The 19,130-nt window shown below is 37.7% G+C and overlaps 1 protein-coding gene across 7 annotated transcripts in view; it reads left to right on the top strand.

Annotated features, from left to right (window-relative positions):
- The window catches only part of cacna2d2a (calcium channel, voltage-dependent, alpha 2/delta subunit 2a), a 290,040-nt gene that overhangs the window by 182,339 nt on the left and 88,571 nt on the right, over positions 1-19,130 (top strand). For all 7 annotated transcript variants that reach the window (XM_008408670.2, XM_008408662.2, XM_008408667.2 and 4 more), the window contains one exon: positions 1,174-1,233. In XM_008408670.2, the coding sequence (XP_008406892.1) occupies positions 1,174-1,233 (60 nt within the window). The remainder of the gene's footprint in view (positions 1-1,173; positions 1,234-19,130) is intronic.

Here is a 19,130-nt window from a genome sequence, read left to right as displayed (position 1 = left end):
CCGCTCTGCGTAACATGCGGTGACCGGCTGCTAATGAAGCAGTGAAGCTTCAAACTGTTTTGCCACATAGAGGCCAAGCAGGCTGTGGATATAAGCAACACTTCGGGTGTCATTGTCTCTCGTCACTCCCAGATGGGACTGTCTCGTTGCAGAGAAACAAGCTCAGGGCTACCGTTAGTCATTATCGTGAGTTAAAATGTTCACGAAAGTAAAATGTWARTTTTTGTGGCGCATCTGTATCTTATTTTGAAGGGATATGTAAATGTTACCATAGCGACCAGAGTCAGAGACCGTTTGGGCTGCGGTCAAGAGGAGATGAGTAGAGCTTGAGTCTTAAGTCTGGTTTAGATGGAAAGATTTAAGATTTGTCGACCGATTCTCCAAACCTCTGTGACACAGAGCTGATAAAAGAACAACAGGTTCGATCGGTTCGTGTCTCCAAGGCAGGAGCAACACGAACCGATTCCAGACACGAACATCGCGATTCCAGAAGAAACTCCACAAAGCTTCCAACATAGCATACGGGAATTTAGAATAACTAAACACGGATGACGATGTAGAAGCAATAGTGATAGTTTGTGGACTCATTTTAAGAGATAAAAGATGTAACAAAAAGAAAAGGCGGTGGATAAAAGACGACGGGAGCAGCCGCTCTATTTGCTGCACTATGATTTGGAGGTGAATATGTTTTTTCATAGTTAACATTTTTAACTGAATAAACATAAACATATAATAATGACTTTTCCATATAATAATAAACATTTCCACATATCATCTCCAATATCCACCGGACTCTCAGTTGCTCATATGTCAGCTGTTTGGGATTCCCCTCTGTTCTGTCGTCACCGCGCTTTCTGATTGGCTACCTGTCACATTCAGCAGGTTGTATTTTCGTTCCCAGTCAGGGAAAACCCCACAGGCTGCGATAAAAGGGCCAAGACAACCCAAATTGAGTATATTCAGGATTTAGCGGGAACACCAACATCCAGAAGCCTTATCTGACGGTTCACGCCCCCCACCCCCGGGCCGCAGCAAAATTTAAATAAAAATAAAAATAAACAATTGTAATGCGGCTAAAATAATGTGATGACTTCAAAAAGGTTCTCCTGGATCAGTATCCTGTCTCTAAATCCAAATGCTGCAGATTTCTGATTTTTGTGTGTTTTCTTCCAGAAACTGGTCCGAGAGGCGGAGCAGCTGCAGAAGGAGCATGTGTGGAAAGACGGCGTGACGGTAAAGTAGACCTCCAGCTTGTCTTCGTCTTTCCCAGGATCTTTTTTTCCCTCCTCTCTGTAAACCTTAAAAACAAACATAACTTCCCACCAACCTCCCCTTCAGTCTGGCAGTTTCCAACTTGTTAGTGCAAAATGACAATGTGATCAGCATCACAAGGATAATTAGTGCAATAACAAGCTCTGTTTACACTCAGACTCAGTGAAGCTGTTCACTTTTAACGCTGGTATTTTTATGGCCCTTTTCAATATCAAACCTTGTGGTAGGGCTTCATTTCTTCAATGTGTTGAACTTTGCATTTCTTGCAGTTGACCTTTAAAGCAAGAGGGTGCACACTTTTAATCTAGAAAAGGAGAAAATGAAATACTGTGATGTGTATGCTGCTGTGGTCCACTGACTGTTCAATTTATAAACATTTAAATGCCAACATAACATTCACTCCTACATTTCCTGTTCAGCCCAAAATTATTCATACCGGTGGCAGATTTAGATTTAGATCATGCAGCCAAAGCTTGAGTTATTTGATTTATTTATTTCAAAAAGGTTTGTAAAAACAAGAGGGCAAGCGGTCAGTAGGACAGAGAAGACATCTGCATACATAACCAAGTTTATTTTTTGTTTGAAAAGGAGTAGGAGGAAGTGAACACTTATTAAAGGTTTGTATCTGATAGGAAACGAGACAGGAGTTCCTCAGAAGATAATAAAACAATGTAAAAGGAGGCTCGGTTTTGAACAATGTTTACATTTTTATCTACATTTTAGCATTAAAAACTGGATATTGGAAGCTGTTTTCATTTTTCTCTTTAGTCACTGGAAAATATTTATTGGTATTTCAACCATAAACCTTTGTTACAAATGCAAACTGGATTTTGGCACATGGTGCCATTTATCTTTGGTAATCAGCTGAAAGTCTGTGAGGTTAGGAGCCCTCCTTACCATCACCCTAATTTTTACTCCCTTCACAGATTCTCAGTTAGATTAAAGTCGAAACTCCAAATCAAAAATCAAAAAGATTCATTTAAACCTAAATATGCCAACTGTACCCTAAGTACATTTACTCTTCGATTAATACGTAAAACTATGTCAAAACATTGAAACGGTTCAATTTTTTAAAAGGTTTCTATTGAATAAAACTAAGGAAGAATTGATTTCATGTATTTTGGAATAAACAAAAGTTTTCAAATGAACTAAATTGTCTTCATATTTAAACTAATTGCAGTTAAGTTGGTTTTGCTCAAGCAGTAAATGATCTGAGCTCTTTCTCCTTTTTCAAGGAGAATATTTAGTTTATAAACGACTGAAATTCAGATGATATCCTCATAAAATCTGCTTGTCCAGTTTAAAGAACATTTACTTTTCTTTAAAGTCGCAGAGACACAGACCAGTTGAACACCGACACCCTTCCTTTTCCACATGTCTGTAGTATATGTTTCATATAAATATGTAAAACAGATATTTATACACTTCCCCTGTTGTCATATCGTCGGTCTCCAGGGAGACGAGCTCACTGTCATGCTACACTTCCCACAAATGGATTTTTAACCTGATGCCTCCTGGGGGATATTTGAGAAAAGGCTTTAACTGATTCAGAGCGAATAATTATAAGCCCTACTTCTCTGCAAAGTCCGTTTTTATTCATGGTTGCTTACACTCTGAAGCTGTAGTCTTGCGGTGGCTGGGCTGCGCTCCTCGCTTTCACCCTCCTGGTTTGAAGGAGGGAGGATGCGGCACGGCTGTCCCTTCATCTTAGGCCCGAGGGGGCTGATGCCTGCCTCTCCCTCTCTCTGGCTTTCTCTCTGTCCGGCTCCAATGCGCCTCAATCGGATGTGTAGCCATGCAGGAAGTGGTGCCTGGGTCACAGTCCTCCACACATAGCACACCTGTTCATAAGTAGCTGCATCCAATATAGCATCAATAGACCCTCAAGTGGAAAAACCAGCTCTCTCTTTAATCCCTACCCCCTCTTCCTTCTCCTCCAAAACCTTTCTTCGCTTCATCCTTTCCCCCCCTCTTCTGCTCAAAACTCTTTCTGTCCGGTCCAGCTTTGTAGTCGTCCTCACTCTCTTCACTTCCACCTTATTCACGTACCTCATTCTTATCGGTGTGTGTGCTAAATCAGGCATGAAAACAGTTGGAATATACCATATTGTTGCAAATGCTGCAAATGAATCCCAATAGTGCTTCTCTATTAATAATGTATTGAGTTGATTTCATTTGCCTTTATAATTAGGCCAGGTAATGAATCTCAGCGGGGGCAAGAGTGAGCCCATTAAAAAAATATCACAAAAAGAAGGTGGTGGTGGGCGGGGAGGGGAGAATCTGGTGGGGCGGTTAGATATGCTACATCCCTGCTAGATGATTTTTTTCCCCCTGTTTGTAGATTTTGTGCTTTCCTAATTTCTCTTTGGCTGAACACTCTGCTGACTGACACTCTAATTAGATTAGGGCTTCGTGCTCTTTGGGCATATTAGGAGAAACGCGTTGCATCTTAAACTAGCGGGTGGAGCAGCCTGTCAAATGGAAAGAAAAGGTGTTGATGCATGAGAGACGAGGGTTTTTTTGGGTAGAGTGGATGTGTGTGTGTGTCTGTTTTTAGAGCATATGTGGCCAGAGGTGGGCAGAGAACCCAAAAATTGTATTGTAAGCAAGAGTAGCACAACTTCAACATATTTTTACTCAAGTGAAAGTCATCCAGCAAGTTACTCAAGTAAGAGTATAAAAGTATTTGGTAAAAAGTCAAATTATCAATCATTTGATAGTTAAAAATTACATGATCAGACAGAGTAATTTATAAGATTAAGTGGAAATGTTGGTATTTTAAAGCCCAAAATGATAATATATCATATAAATAAGAAAAATTAGCAAAATCTGGTAAAAGACAAATATTTCCAAATCAGTTTCTTTCAATAAAAACTTATGAAACATTAACAGAAACTGCAGGTGTGTGTCTGTGTCTTCACAGACACACACCTTCATGAAGTTTGTTCTTCATTCAGTGGGAAGAGAAACCGGAAATTTAACTGAAGTGAGAGTAGAAATACTTCATAACAAAATTACTCAAGCAAAAATAAAAAAGTATTTCGTAGTAAATTACTCCTAAAAATATTTTTTTCAATAAAGTTACTCAAGTAAAAGTAATTGACTAAATGTAATTAGTTACTAACAAACTCTGAATTTATGTCTTCTGCCCCTGCTGCTTCAAAATAAAATGTTGTATAAAGCAGAAAAAATAAATAAATAAATAGAAATTATAAACAAAAAGACTAAATCAAATAATATGTAATGAAAGCTAATGGAATGAAATAAAAATGTATTTTTAATTTTACAACAAACTTAATCACCTGACTTACAAAGAAAAAAATTTTATGAGTTCTTTTCAGCATGAAAAATTAAGAATAATATGCAGTTTATTTAAAAATATAAAGCACATAGAAGCTAAAAAACATTAAATAGCTTTTTAAAGCCTTGTTCCATTGATGCCCATCTGTTGTAGACGCTCTCTGGATGTCCTGCATCAAAACATCCAGAAGATCCGCTGGAATCTGTTCATTTTACTGTTTTAATTAAAAATGTTTCTTATTTGGCTCTATAAGAGCCCAAAAGCTTAATGTGTGGTATAGTCAAAGTCCAGATGCATCATATGTTTCTACAACATCTTGAGATGGACGGGCTCAGTACATATGCATGCCACACTTTTCAGAAGTTTTATTCAAGTAAGAGTAATGATACTTCATAATAAAAGTATTCAAGTAAAAGTAAAAAGTACAGCACAATAAAAGTACTTCTAGAAGTACTCGAGTAAATGTAATTGAGTAAATGTAACTAGTTAGTACCCAAATATGCATAAACATCACAAAGTCGACTTTAACATTTGGGAGAAGGAGGGCAAGTATCAACTCCACTTCCCCGAGAAAGATTTTGATGATGGGAATAAAAAACTGAATGTGAAAGAAGAAAAATGTAAAAAAAAAAAAAAAAGAAAGAAAAACTAGAAAAATAAACAAAAATACACGAACCAAAAGCATATAAGGTTTATCTAGAGTGGATTGCCAGGGTGGTTTCATCAAGTTTGGTCTCTGAAAATATAATAGATCTTCACATAATCTATCCAAGTTTGTCTCCATAGGCAAAATTGTTTGGTCTTGTGATTGAGAGAGGCTCAGATTTAACCTTTTTGCAGGCGTGCGCACTTTTGAGATCCACAGTTTGTGTTCAGTAATGGCCTCTTCAACACCAGGCCCGCCCAGCTGCTTACCTCACCAAACCGGCCGTGCCGCGCCGCGCCTGGCCCGGTCTGGTCCTCCTGCCACGGCAGCTGCTCTGGTAACGACGGGAAGGTCTGCTCCTTCCTTTCTTCCTGGACCAACAGCATCTGACCGGCTGGACGTTACGGATGGCAAAATGTTGACTGTAACAACTGTTGCGATGGCCGTTCAGGGTTTTAAATCCTTTGGAATGAAATGGTGTGTGAAATAGACATTTCAGTGTCAGCTAGCTGATGATTTGTCAAGGTCAGGTGTCCGTCCTTCTGAAAATGGCGCTGGCAGCAGAGTTGCTCTAAGGTGGCAGAGTGATTTTCATTCCCGATTTACAATCCTCATTGGGATGAAAGAGAGAGCCTTGGCTTGCAGCCAAATGTCACATTATTCTTTCCTTTGTTCACAAAAGATGGCAGACAAAAAATGATGAGGCCTTTGAGAGGAGCATCCAGATGCAACTAATTTTTATGCTTTTAGATCATTTTTGGTTTGGTTCCTTTAACAAATCTTCAAAATGCCTTTTTTAAAGGATGAAATCCTTTTAAAATATTTTTTTGTCTGAAAGCCAGTATGCGTTTCTCTGGCTGATGTGATTAACTGGGTGTTTGCCAAGTCAGGATAAAATGTCTCTATCAGTGAAACTCCCTCTAGCACAGAGTTTACACACAAAATGTTTAAATTTGATTTATGTGAATGGAGAAAAAAAATATGAATCACATAAAAGATGCAAAATACTGGATGTAAAATAGATTTTTGGACTTCAGAAGGATTTGTTTTTGTATTTGCTTTTGTATTCATCGTTTTCAGCTGCAGACACTGGTGGCTCTTTGTACAATTAGTGAAAGTCAATCTTCATTAAAACCATAAAAAAATAATAAAAATGATTAAAGTTGAAAGTTAGGGCTGACCGACAACTTCCACTTTTTAATTCCTTGTTTAATATAGAATATATGGTATTAGATAAACATTTAATGTTGTAACATCTGTGTGTGTGTGGTAGGGCTTTTCATGGAGAAGATATTTAACATTTCGCTAAAGTAAAGACACAGTAAACACTTGAAGCACAAGTGTTTACTGTGCTTCAGTAAACACTTACTGTAAACACTTACAGCAAAAATGCTTACATTTTTGCAATAATGTAAGCAAAAATAAACAGATGAACATTACAGCAGCATAAAGAATGCGAATAATTTAGTGTAGAAACAGCCTTCATGCTCTTATAAGCAGCTTTCCAGCTCTGAAGACACGTTCAGAAGATAAACTTGTAGCGAAACTTCAAATGAGGAGGCCAAGTGAAAGTAATGTTATAACCCAGCAGGACACACAGCTTTTTCTTTTCCTCATGCTTGTTGCCTTGTAGCCTGCACTTTTTAAAACGGCACCATGTACAACGAGGGAAGACACGGTGCGACTGCAGTTTGGGTTTCTGCAACCTCTGCAAAGCTGTGACACACCCTGAAGAGCAGGGCAGCAGCTGCAGAAATCTGGTCAATCTGGAGCATTCCTTGGCATTTTGTTTTATTAGGGGTGCATTGATAAATTGATCTTAATTTACTTCGTTATGGGAGATCAGTGATCAGCTGATACATGAATGTGAAGCCGATCTCATCCACTGATCTTATCAAACTCTGCCTTTTTTGCTCTGCTGTTTTGACTGACAGACTGACCCATCAGGTCATATCTGCATGTTTGCAGTTAACAGTTACCAACTCATCCACTTTCCTGCTATATCTAACATTATTTCAGACAAAAATAAAAAGAGTATCAGCCAAAATTAGAATCAGCAGGTCCTGCTTTTTACTAATGGCCAGAAAACTGCAATCGGTGCACCTTTTGTTTCTTTATCTTATTTTTTTTTATTTATTTCTTGCCGTTTCAAGCTGTAACTTTTGAACACCTTGGTATTTACTTATCCTCCTGCTAAAATAGTAGTTAAGTACATGCTCTGGATTTGTATGCGTGCATATCCCTTAACATCCAAAAACAACTGAAAACTGAATTTATCTGCTACAAGTAAAAGGAAAAAATCCAGAGAACGCAAATGCAAACACATGTCAGCTTGAACACTGGTAGTTTGTTGCTGTTTGTTTATGCGCTCTCTTAGAAAGCTTTGCAATCACAGATTGTTGGCTTGGAGCTGTCATTTGTGATCTGCCTCTGACTTCCAGTTGTTTAACGCTTAATGAAGCCTGTTGAGAATCTTGACACATGTACAAATAGTGTTAGACGGTGTTTCCTGGAGTCACTAAGATAACAACTTTGAGCAAACCGAAGGTTGAATTCACGAAATGAAACATCGTCTCTGGTCATCATCATCATCATCACCTTAAGACTGATGACATGATCAACAATATATTATCTGCTACATTATCATCAGCCGCTCTTCCCCTCTGTCACACCGCGGCTCTGATGATGACTGCTTTGACATAGATGAAGAGGCGTTGACATGAAGCGTGGCACCTCGGAACCGGTAGACGAGATTGGATGAAAGACGGGACGGAGATTGTGGAGATTGGAGGAAGACATGTCCTTTCATTCAGATTGTGATGTGGCAGCTGCTGTACGTTGGGAAATGCATTAGTGCTAATAGCTGTGCCATTAGGAGAGAGAGAGGGGCACTCTGCTGATGGGCTGCCATGATGAAACCAGGAGAGGGAGAGAGAAAGCGGCGTGGGGGAAGAAGGTGGAAGAGACGAGGGGGAAACGGGAAACAGAGATGGAGCCATCTTCCAGGCCATTTACTGCAATCATCACTCTCTAATCAATCAAGCCTTTCATCATAGGACAACACAGTCTCCTCTTTTTCTTTCCTTTCTTTTCTCCGTTTCTCCCTTCATCTCCACTCAGCCACCCACTCTGATGCATAGGAGTAATATTCACGCTTTGCCTCTGTACACATGCATGTTCAGCTGCATCCAGCCTCACTGTAAAACGTTGCATTTAGTTGTATCTACTGTCTCCTGCTCTGTAAGTCAAATACATTTAGCTAGTTTAAATGTGTGAGTTTGTGAAAGATAAACTTAAGTTGTGTTAACTTTTGATTAATCCTGTCAAACCTCCAAGAGTTGAATAAACTAGAGTTTTTACTTCACTTAAAAAAACTGAAGAAAAGACAGGAGTGGGAACTATTTCCCAGAATGCTTAGCGGCTTGTTTTTGTATCCGGAGATGGAAATGTGTTACGTTGATCTGACTCCTGTGTTATTTCACACTAAATGTTTTTAGCAGAATTCATTGTGATGTTTAACAAAATTCATGATCAGACCAGAAATTTTGTTCATTCAATTTGAAACAAGAATTTAAATTATTCTAAAGTAAAATCGTTATTTTTAACTTGATGATGTGAGTAAAATAATAGAGAAATGTGTCTCTTTAACTAGTTCAGTTCTTTTCTTGAATATTGTGAAATAATTGTTTAACAACTCATCTCTTGTTGTTAAATGAACTTCATGAACTTTAATTTCTGAGTTAAAACCAAACCAATTTTCTTGTTGACTTAAGTTACATTTTAACTGCATCAGGTGAAATTTCATTTTCCAGTTAAACCACCTTCAAATGTTTTACAGTGCTGTAAAATATAACCAGCAGTTCACATTTTCAGCCTGTAAAGTTATGTTGGCAGTTCTCAAAATGGTATTCTGCAAAACTTCTGAGATAATTCGATTTCAATAGAAACTTTAATATGACCCGCTTTGAACTCGCAATGAATTCCCTTTAAGAGGTGAAGCATGACCTGAAGAGATGCAAGTGAAAGTTGCAAGGGTTTGTTCACTTTGTCCAAGTTTGACTCCTTTTATAATGCCTCAATTTGACGTAAATTGGTCCTTCAGAGGAAATGACTGAGAATCATTGTGGCAACTCTCAGCCGAGCCCTCAAGGCTGCCAGCTCCATTATCCACAGAATACATTAATCTCATGAGGGCTGCGCTGGACCGATTCAGATTCTGGTAAAACAGACAGAAATGAAGAGATGTCACAACGCTCACACATGGTTTTGTTTTTATGTCTCCGTTTTCTTTGCACTTTAATTTCTTCTTTTGTCATCGTAAAATGTTTCCCGACCGCATCGCGTCACTTCGCTGTCAGTTAAACTGCTGAGCAACTGAACAACTTTAGTCGCGTTTGTCTGTAAATTATGTTTAACTGGAATTTTAGCCATAAAACAAAACAAACTCGCCTGAAAATGTACGCTGGTATTTAGTTTTTTAAAATTGTTAAAGTAACTGCATTTGAATAGGAATATAACTGTGTTGTTTTTATTTGATAATTATATTTAAATGAATGGAGCTTGACTGAGTTTCATTCCAACGGTTTTTAGGTTTTACCAACATACAGCAAGCCATTTCAATAAAAATACAACATATGTAAAGCAGTGAATTATCTTATTCTTGATGAAGATTTCCTTAACCGTATTGAGGAGACGTGTGACTGAACTACAGCTTGAAATTTCAAGCCTGCAAAAAAGTAAGAGAACTTGCAGCTGCAGGATCATTTTTTAATTATCTGTTGAGATTACCTCTCACTCATTTCTTTCTTCTAGATCATCACTTTGTCTCTGGCACTATTTGGTGGAGCTCACCCTCTCAGTCTGTAAGGGATACAAATTGTTTGTTATTATGTGCGATCGTCGTGTTGTTTCTAATGCTGTTACTTACAGCATGTTTTCATTTAAGAAACGCCACCTGTGGTGTGGCTGTGATGCGCTTAGTTTGGCTTCACAACATTTTTTGCTGTTTATTTCCAATGCTTCAGAGAAAAAGGGCCTCCTGTTTATTTTTATTATTATTTCATTGGATGGACTTTATTATGTATTCCACTCTGATTAGAAAAAAAATTAGCTGAAGGAGTGTGCATTTATAATGACACATAGTTGGTTAAAATCTGTTTGCAGTGACAGACAGACACAAGCTAACTAGCTTAAGTGACTCACATACCAGATTCAAAAATGCCAATATAAGTTTATTAAGTTAATTTATTTAAATCACTAAGTTACTCAAGTTTAAGGTATCAAACATGTTAAGTTGTTTTATGCATCTCTGCCCACTGCAGTGAACCCCACTGAAAACCTCCTGGTTATTCCATCAAATGTTAATTTCTGAACTCTTCCTGAGTTAAAACGTTAGTTTTGTTGTTTCTAAATGAACATTCCTTGTTTTATTTGTGTTATTTGAGGTCTGAAAGCTTTGCATCTTTTTAGTTATTTTGACCATTTCTCATTTTTTTGCAAATAAATGCTAAAGTTTTGCTTGTAATTTCAGAGACATGTTGTCTGTAGTTCATAGGATAAAAGAACAATGTTCATTTTACTCAAACATAAACCTATAAAAAGTAAAATCAGAGAAACTGATCATTTTAAATAGTCTCTTAGTTTTTTCCAGAGTTGTTTATGTTTTCGATCATCATGGCTTCAAAAGTCTTAAGTTTAACTTACCAAATGTACAGAAATTAGCTCATCAAATTATGTGTACTGCCTGTTATGCAGTTGTAACTGTTGCACACACGGCTATTTGTCAACTGTAAAAAAACCTCTGAAATCACACAAACAGATATTAGTTTAATTATTAATTGTGCAACACTTGCACACATGGAAAACAGAGCCGTCTAAGCATGCTAACACTATGATGAAGTAATGTCTCAATATTTGTAAATATTTCCAAAACTTTGGACCTGATCAGCTTATTGCCCACTTTAATGTAGAAATATTGATAAAAGCATCATTATTGAGTCCTTTTTGTTATGTTACACCTGATCGAAGAGCACAGCAGTTAGCAAGTTCAACATTTTTGTCTGATTTGAACCTTGAACACGATCATGTCATTGCTCTGACGTCTGAGGTTAATTGAAAGCAGCAATGCATTTTGTCTCCCTGAAGAAGGTGAAATGTGATTGATATTATCTTTGCAATGTTCAGGAATATTATCTCAGTTCAGTGTTTTCTAATATCCAGCCTGTGTACCACAGACTGACCGACCAGCAAAGCTGATTTTTTCTCTCAGCCCAATTTACGGCATATAGGTCCATTTTGACTGCAGCCTCTCTCTCGTCTTCATCATCTCCTCCTCTTCTCATTCCATCAGCTACTACACTGATCACAGCTTTGATTAGACTTTTGGTTGCTGTGGTGACCCAACGGTTTTGTAATTTCTGTATCTTGATTGTAAGCTTCTGTAATTTGTTTAAGTGGTGCTTGACAGTCTTGAAATGGCCTACTTACATTTTTTCCTGCTTTTTCTGAGCTTCTTTTTCCTCTTGCTGCTGCTCCTGTGTCTTTTTCCCTTTTATGTTTCAATTTTGTCTCAAATATTTTTTCTCAACAAAAACTGCAGGTACATTGAGGAATATGTTGAATCTAAGATTGCATTCACACTGCAGCCTGCAGTGACCAAGCCTGACTTTCTTGTGAAATTGTATTTTTTTGCCGCGGTCGTTCACACTTCCAAATATATGCGACTTGTATGTGATCTCCGGTGTGAACCGCAAACGACCTGCATGCGCAGTAGAGGGCGCAATATCGCTCAGTGTTTTAAAGAAGAAGGAGAAGAAGTGCTAAGTGTTAGTGGGAGTAAACAAGGATGCTAACGGTGGAGCATAGCTTACGATGTTGAAGTTGTTGTCCGACCGGAACCAGCACTTAACGACTTAATCCTCATTATGGTCCACCATGATTTTTTTCTTCCTGCTTGCGCGTATGAGGATGCAGAACAGTGAGGTTTGTCAAGTATCAATGATCTTCAGCATCTGATCATGACAGTCTGGTCATAATCACAGTTTAGGTCACATTCATCCTACCAGAACGTCACTGATTCTCGACATACGTCACTATTCTGCGTCCTGATATGCACAAGCGGGAATGAAAACAACAATCATGGCGGACAGTAATGAGGTTTGAGTTGTTAAGTGTTGGCTCCGGTTGGAGAACGACTTTAAAATCGTAAGAAATGCTCCACCGTTAGCAGACTGAGCACTTCTTCTTCTTCTTGTTTATGACGGTTGGCATAACACTGAGCGCGCTCTCTATGTACGACATCATTGCGCCCTCTACTGCACATGCAGGAAACTCAGCTTGTTTGCAGTTCACGCCGGAGATCACATCCAAGTTGCATATATTTGGGAGTATCACTGCAAAAAAAAAAAAAAAAAAGAAGAAATATGAGCACAGATTTGACAAAAAATGGGAATTGGGTCACTTCATCCTGCAGTGTGAATGTTGCCTAAGATGCTTTAAAATAAGAAAACAGCTAATGAAAAAAATCTGAGATGGAAAATGTGTGCAAATAAAAAAAGCTCAGGTGTGGCGGTGAAGCTTTCTGTCAGGCGGAGTCGGGCCAGCTGGGATGCAGCCTGCCTGCCAGGAGGGAATGTTTAGAAAGCGGCCCCCATGTCTAAATCCCTCCAATCGATCCACTGCCTCACAGAAGATGGGAATCGATAGTCAGAGGAATCCAGCGAGCCATGTTGCAGACCCTGATTTTCACATTTCGCCACATGGTCAAAACCCATGAAATGTCATTTTAAAGGGTAAACCTGGTTCTATTTGTGCCGTCCATTTGGGGCAGACTCCTAAAAAGAATGAAATATGGACTGGTGATAACTTTCTTCGGTGAAAAACATTTTTGGATTCTGAGTTGGCATTACACAATGTGAGACAGATTTCAATACTTGGGGATTATCAGAATAATTTCTGGCCAGAGGCAAGTTTTTAAACCATTTTGGTCTTTTTATAGTGAGGAAAAAAGGTGAGAAAAAGATGGATGAGAAAGATGGTTGATGCATGGGTCACAAACGAGACCTGAATCACATATGTTTCTGTTTATGCTCTTGGCTGTAACTGTCTGCTGCCTCCACTGACAGCCGGACAAATATGACAAATATCTCACTTTGGCTACAGAGGGAACGTTTTTTAAGTTTCAGGAACAAAATTCGAGACGCATATCTGTTTTCACTGCTAGAGATCCATTAATTAAGAAGAATATTGTCTAAAGGTTCGTTTATTTCTGTAATTCATTGCACTAAGTGAGACACATTATATGGATACATTACACAGACTGCTGTTTCTTTATTATTGTTAATGATATCTTCTGTGTAGAGCTAATAAAAGCATGACATTTAAGAATATTACATCAGATGAGTAACAAAAAACATTTTACTCCAGAAATGTGAGATCAAAGTAAAATATATTTAGTACTTGCTTAAAAGTCAGTTTTTTTTTCCAAAACTGACTTTTAATCTGACAAATGAGCCTCTTATTAAATGTGGCTGTATGCGTTATTTAATTTCATTGATTGTTTTACACTTTGTCAAGTTAAAACTACAAATTAGCATGAATCTTATTAGGATTTTCCTCAGTGCATAGTGGCATGTCAGAGGAAAAGGACATGTGATACAAATCTGAAAAGTGTGGCGTGCATGTTTGTTGAGCCTTACAACTCAAAACTTTACATCTGAACTTTGACTATACCAAGAGTCTGAAACTACACATGTAGCCACATTAAGCTTTGGGCTCCTATAGAGCCAAATAAGAAAAGTTTTTAATTATAAAGGGAAAATGATCTGATTTTACCAATTCTTCTGAATGTTTTTATGCAGTACATCCAGAGTACAACATAAAAACATAGAGTATCTACAACAGATGGATGCCACTGGAACAAAACTTTGAAAACCAATTTAATGTTTTTTAGCTCCTATCCTCTTTATATTTTTTTATCATTTTTCAGTCATTCAAAATTACGTTTTTTTTCCTCTTTGTAGCAATTAGATGATTCATTCGGTTCCCTTAGCTTTCATTACAGATGATTTTATTTAGTATTTTTGTTCATGATTTCTTTTTTTCTTTTTCGCTTTACACAAATTTTATTTTGTAGCAGCAGGGGCAAAATAATTCACTTCAGAGTTGGGTAGTAACTAATTACATTTAGTCAATTATTTTACTTGAGTAACTTTTTAAATTATTTTTAACAGTATTTTTACTTCACTGTACTTATTACTTTTACTTGAGTAATTTTATTATGAAGTATTTCTGCTCTTCAGTTAAATTTCTGGTTTCTCTTCCCTGAATGAAGAACAAACTTGTTAAAGTTTCATAAGTTTTTATACTGAAAAAAACTGCTTTGAATACATTTTCTTTTCCCTGATTTTATTTTTTGTTACTTACATGTATTATTGTAATTTTTACCTTAAAATACCAAAATTTTCACTTAACTTTATACTTTGGCCCGTCTGATTTTTAAATATTAAATGATCAGTTTCTCAGTACAGCAGTAGACATTTTACCATATACTTTTTTTACTTTTACTTCAGTCATTTATTTTTACTTACTTTTTGCTTTAGTAAAAATATGTTGAAGTAGTGCTACTTTTACTTGAGTACAGCGGCACTTTACCGGCCTTGAATTAAATTAAAGTGTTTTCTCTGCTTGTATGTTTAAGGTTGCTATCCTTTTGAAAGGTGAAGCTCTTCCCCCAGTCTTAAGGATTTTTCAGCCTCTAACAGGTTTTCTTTGAGTTTTACTTCATGTTAAGCACAAATCAACTTCAATCAATTCTGACCAACTTGTTTGCTCCTGTTGAAAATAGTCTCCTCAGCATAATGCTGCTTTAACTGTGGTTTCATCTGACCAGAGTAATTTTTTTTTTTTAGTTCTTTGACTGTTTATTGAAGAGACAGTGTAAAAAATGGTTGAAGGATGTGAATACTTTTGCGCTCTAATCTGTGTATCTTCTGAAGCTTTTTCCCTCCATCAGCTGTGTTGTTGTGAGGATGTGTTGTCTCTGTGGAGCCATGTTTTACGTTTCTGAGTGGTCAGGTGCTTGTTAAGCTGCAGCTGGAGTTTTACTCGTGCCGTATTGTATCCCTGCTGTCATTGGTGGCTGCCTGCAGATATGTTAAAGCAAAGTGGCCATTGTCATTTGAATTTTCAAATCATTGTGAAGGACAGCAAAGCATCTGATAGAAATGATTACAGGGTCGAAAATTACAGGTTTCCTTTGGCCAGCGCTGATTGTTGATTGGGCACTCGGTCAGCGGGTGGGGGATGGGACGTGGCGACTGACTTTTCAGGACTAGCAGAGGTAATGTGGCTTAAAAAATCTCAGAGGAATGAAAATCGGCATTCAGCCCATCTGCAAAAGTAGAACCTGGCATCGTTTTCCGCTCAGAAACGTTGGTGCACCCGTGTCATACAGAGGCTGTGGTGGGATTGGATGTGGAGGTTCAGATTGTGCATAAATGGTCAGTGTGGCGATAGATGTAAAATGTTAGACCAGGGCAATAATTGCATTTGCTCTGGGATCATGTGATAGCGTTCATTTTGCTGTGACCGGTTTATCTTGTGTGTCTCTTTTCGGAGCTGCACCACCTTTCTCCTGTGCTGCACAGATTGAGGCTTGTTTGGGGGACGCTGGCATGTGTGTGTCACGCCGGATAGGGGTTTTTATCTGGCATTGTGTCCATGCAGGGTGGAGATGCTATCAGAATTAAAACCTGCTTCTCTATGGAGCCCTGTCATCCAACAATGGAGAACAGCATTACCCAGAGTGCAGCAGGACAAAGCCTCCTTTTCTTATCTCGGGGATTGGAATATTCACAGAGTGATTTAGCTGCTTTTACCAAGGGGAAGTGTCAGGCTCAGGAAGAGAGAGACGGTACAGCAGAGACGGAAAAGAGGAGGGGAAAGAAATAACGAGACCTGCAGGATGTTTACAAAGAGATGTTAAAAGGCTGGAAATTGCAGATTGATGGGTAAAATTGGGGGCATGAGATATAACTGCAGCATTTTCAGCCACATTTATTAAAATTGAGCATTTATTTTCATTTTGTTTTCCCTTCTTTATTCAACCCGTATTCGTCTTGCCCGTCCCTGTGCAAGTCATTCAAGTGAGTGTGCAGCTGGAACGGGCCATGAGGCTCCGTCTGAAGAGGGGGCAGGACACTGATGACACAAGCATGGAGAATGCCATTCACTCTGCTGAATTTGCACTGTGCATTGGAGCTTTAATCTGGGGGCACGTTTGTTTATTGGCATAAAAATGAACATCTGCATGGAGCTATGCTTGGACGGCACGGTCTCCGCAGCTCCCTAATCGCTTGAGAGCCTGGAGATGTGGAGCATGCCAACGAGAAAACAGAAGAAGAGGGATTCAGCCGCGCCCAAGGCCGCTGTCATGCACTCCTTTATCTGCGTCTCACTTAAGCTCAGTCGCTCTCTCCCTCTTTCTCCTCCTGCAGGCCAACAGTTTTAATTTTATAGAAAGGCGCCTGGTTGTTTTATTTATTGGCTTCACTTTATGGGCAGGCATTTTGTGAGACAACACATTTTCTTAAAAGCATTCTAACTCAAATTGGCCACACAGTTTTGAGGCCAACATCCAAATTGCCAATTGTGATTCAGTGCAATAAGAAGATAAAAAGTGGGATTCTGTCTGTGCAACAGTAACTCCCCACCTTCATTTAACACACATTTCATTTAGTTTTTAGACCTACAAGGCACAAAAAATTATATCGGTTTGGTTTATTTTTGTTTGTGTGCTTTTAAAAACCCAGAAAGCACAAACAGGAAAAACAAATATTTATGTTCAAATATGCTTCCTTCTCTGCAAAAACACAACATTTTTCCAAGTATTTTTGCTCTAGTTTCTAGAGCAAATATCTTAGTACACTTGAAATAAGGCAAAACTAACTTTTCAACAAGAAATATGAGCTTTATTTGAGTCAATATTACCATAATATTGGTAAATTATTTAACTTATTCTAACATGGGAAAAATGTTTTGTTGTAAGAGAAATAATCTTCCAATGGAGCTAGTAATTTTTTTGTCAATATTAAGGATTTATTGACTTAAAACAAGCTCATATTTCTTGATGAAAAATGATTTATTAATTAGTTTTGTCTTCAAGTGTGCTGAGATATTTGCAGTATAGATTAGACCAAAGATACTTGGTAATATTTTGTGTTTTTGCACCGTTTACTAGCCAGACCGTTTTATCTCCCACGCCATCCACCCTGCATCATAAGGGAATCTTTTTCTTTGTAAAACATTGTTTTAACATAAATAGCACATTTCTCTGTGAAAAACACATGAAGTTATCTGGAAATGATACTTCTTCACTCTCTTTCACATAAAAGAAGTGTTTATTGCTAGTGCAGATTGGCCACTTCATACAGGCACATTCAAGTACCAGGAAAAAAAAGAAGAAAAACAGACTTCAGTCTCTGGTTACTCAACAGGTGCATTCTGGTTTTAGAGCATTTTCCATCTGGCCCTTTAAGAACTGAGATATTTACAGATACATTATCTTTATAAACATAAATCCCCAAGAATCAAGTGAAACAACACTTTAACGTTTGGAGTTGCATCTAATTTCCTTCTTTATACACACAGTGTGTAGCGATTGGCTGAATGTTTGATACAAAGGGAGACAATCACAGTGGATTTCATCACAAAGAGGCTGGAACATGAAAAACAAAAGACAAAAGAAATTCAAATTCAATAGCAGCCCTGCACAAAATTGTTGTGCATCCTTCACAAAGGATGTGTTGTTGTGGTCCAGTCACTTTTCTCCTGGGCAGACCGATTTCAACAAATGAAGTACAAAATGTACAAAGGTGTTTTTAAAGTTTGTGCATTGACTGAACTGCACTAGTGTATTTTCCCTCCTGTTAGGGTAAAACAGGAAAACAGGGCATATTTTGTGTTTAAGCACCTGCACCTTTTCTAGGATTTTATGTTTCTTGAAAACATAAAATGTTTCATATCTCATTCACAGATGACCTCCCGAGTTCAAGATCACAGCAGTTAAAGGGCTTTTAGATCTCTGACATTTTTCACATGTCTGTGATTAATTTACAGCCTTTTAAAAATCACACATTCACCTTTTCACACTGGGAAAAACCTCTGGGCCACATAAACTAAAGGAAATGAGCTGAGCAAATTAGTTTCTGATGGCGTTTGTGTGATTTTCCTTTTTCTTTTTTTGACAACTGTCCTTTTAGTGAGAGTGCCCTTGTGTTCCAGAAGAAATTAGATGTCAGTCATTACCGAGTAAAAATAATGCAAATTGTAAGGTGTAAGTTTGGTGTGTGAGCAATAGAAGTCATGGTTGAGAGGTGGAGGTTATCTGTTGCTTAAACTGAGTAATTTACTTTTTTTGTACTTTTAACCACTTAATATTGGCGGTAAGGTTCTCCGGGGTCTAAAAAGTGACAGAGAAAGAAGCAGAGATGCAACAATAAAATTGTTCAACAGTGATTTAAGATGATTCCACATTCTCAATTATTGTTAGAAGTTTTAAAGAAAAGCATTTTTACAATTTATTTGTTGCATGCAGACATTAAGTATTTAGACAAATGTTTATGGAGCTGACCTTCCTGTTATCTGCTGAAGGAATTGCTCTTTCTTACAGCCATTCTTTTTATTTTATTTTTCATGTATTTCTAGTTATTTCTTTTAGTTTTTGTATGTATGGTTTTGTTTTTAACCTTATGGTCTATTAAGACATTCTAACAGCATGTACATAACATCTTATTTTATTTTTGCTTCGTTCTATCACTTTGCTTCAGTCAATCAGTCGCTTGGTATCTAGAAAATAAAAATGTCTTTCTTCTTAAATCTCTGTTCTTACTCTAACTGTATTTTATGGTCCCA

The sequence above is a fragment of the Poecilia reticulata genome, linkage group LG5, assembly GCF_000633615.1.
Source record: "Poecilia reticulata strain Guanapo linkage group LG5, Guppy_female_1.0+MT, whole genome shotgun sequence".
Lineage (NCBI taxonomy): Eukaryota > Metazoa > Chordata > Actinopteri > Cyprinodontiformes > Poeciliidae > Poecilia > Poecilia reticulata.
This window is presented reverse-complemented; position numbering and strand designations above follow the sequence as displayed.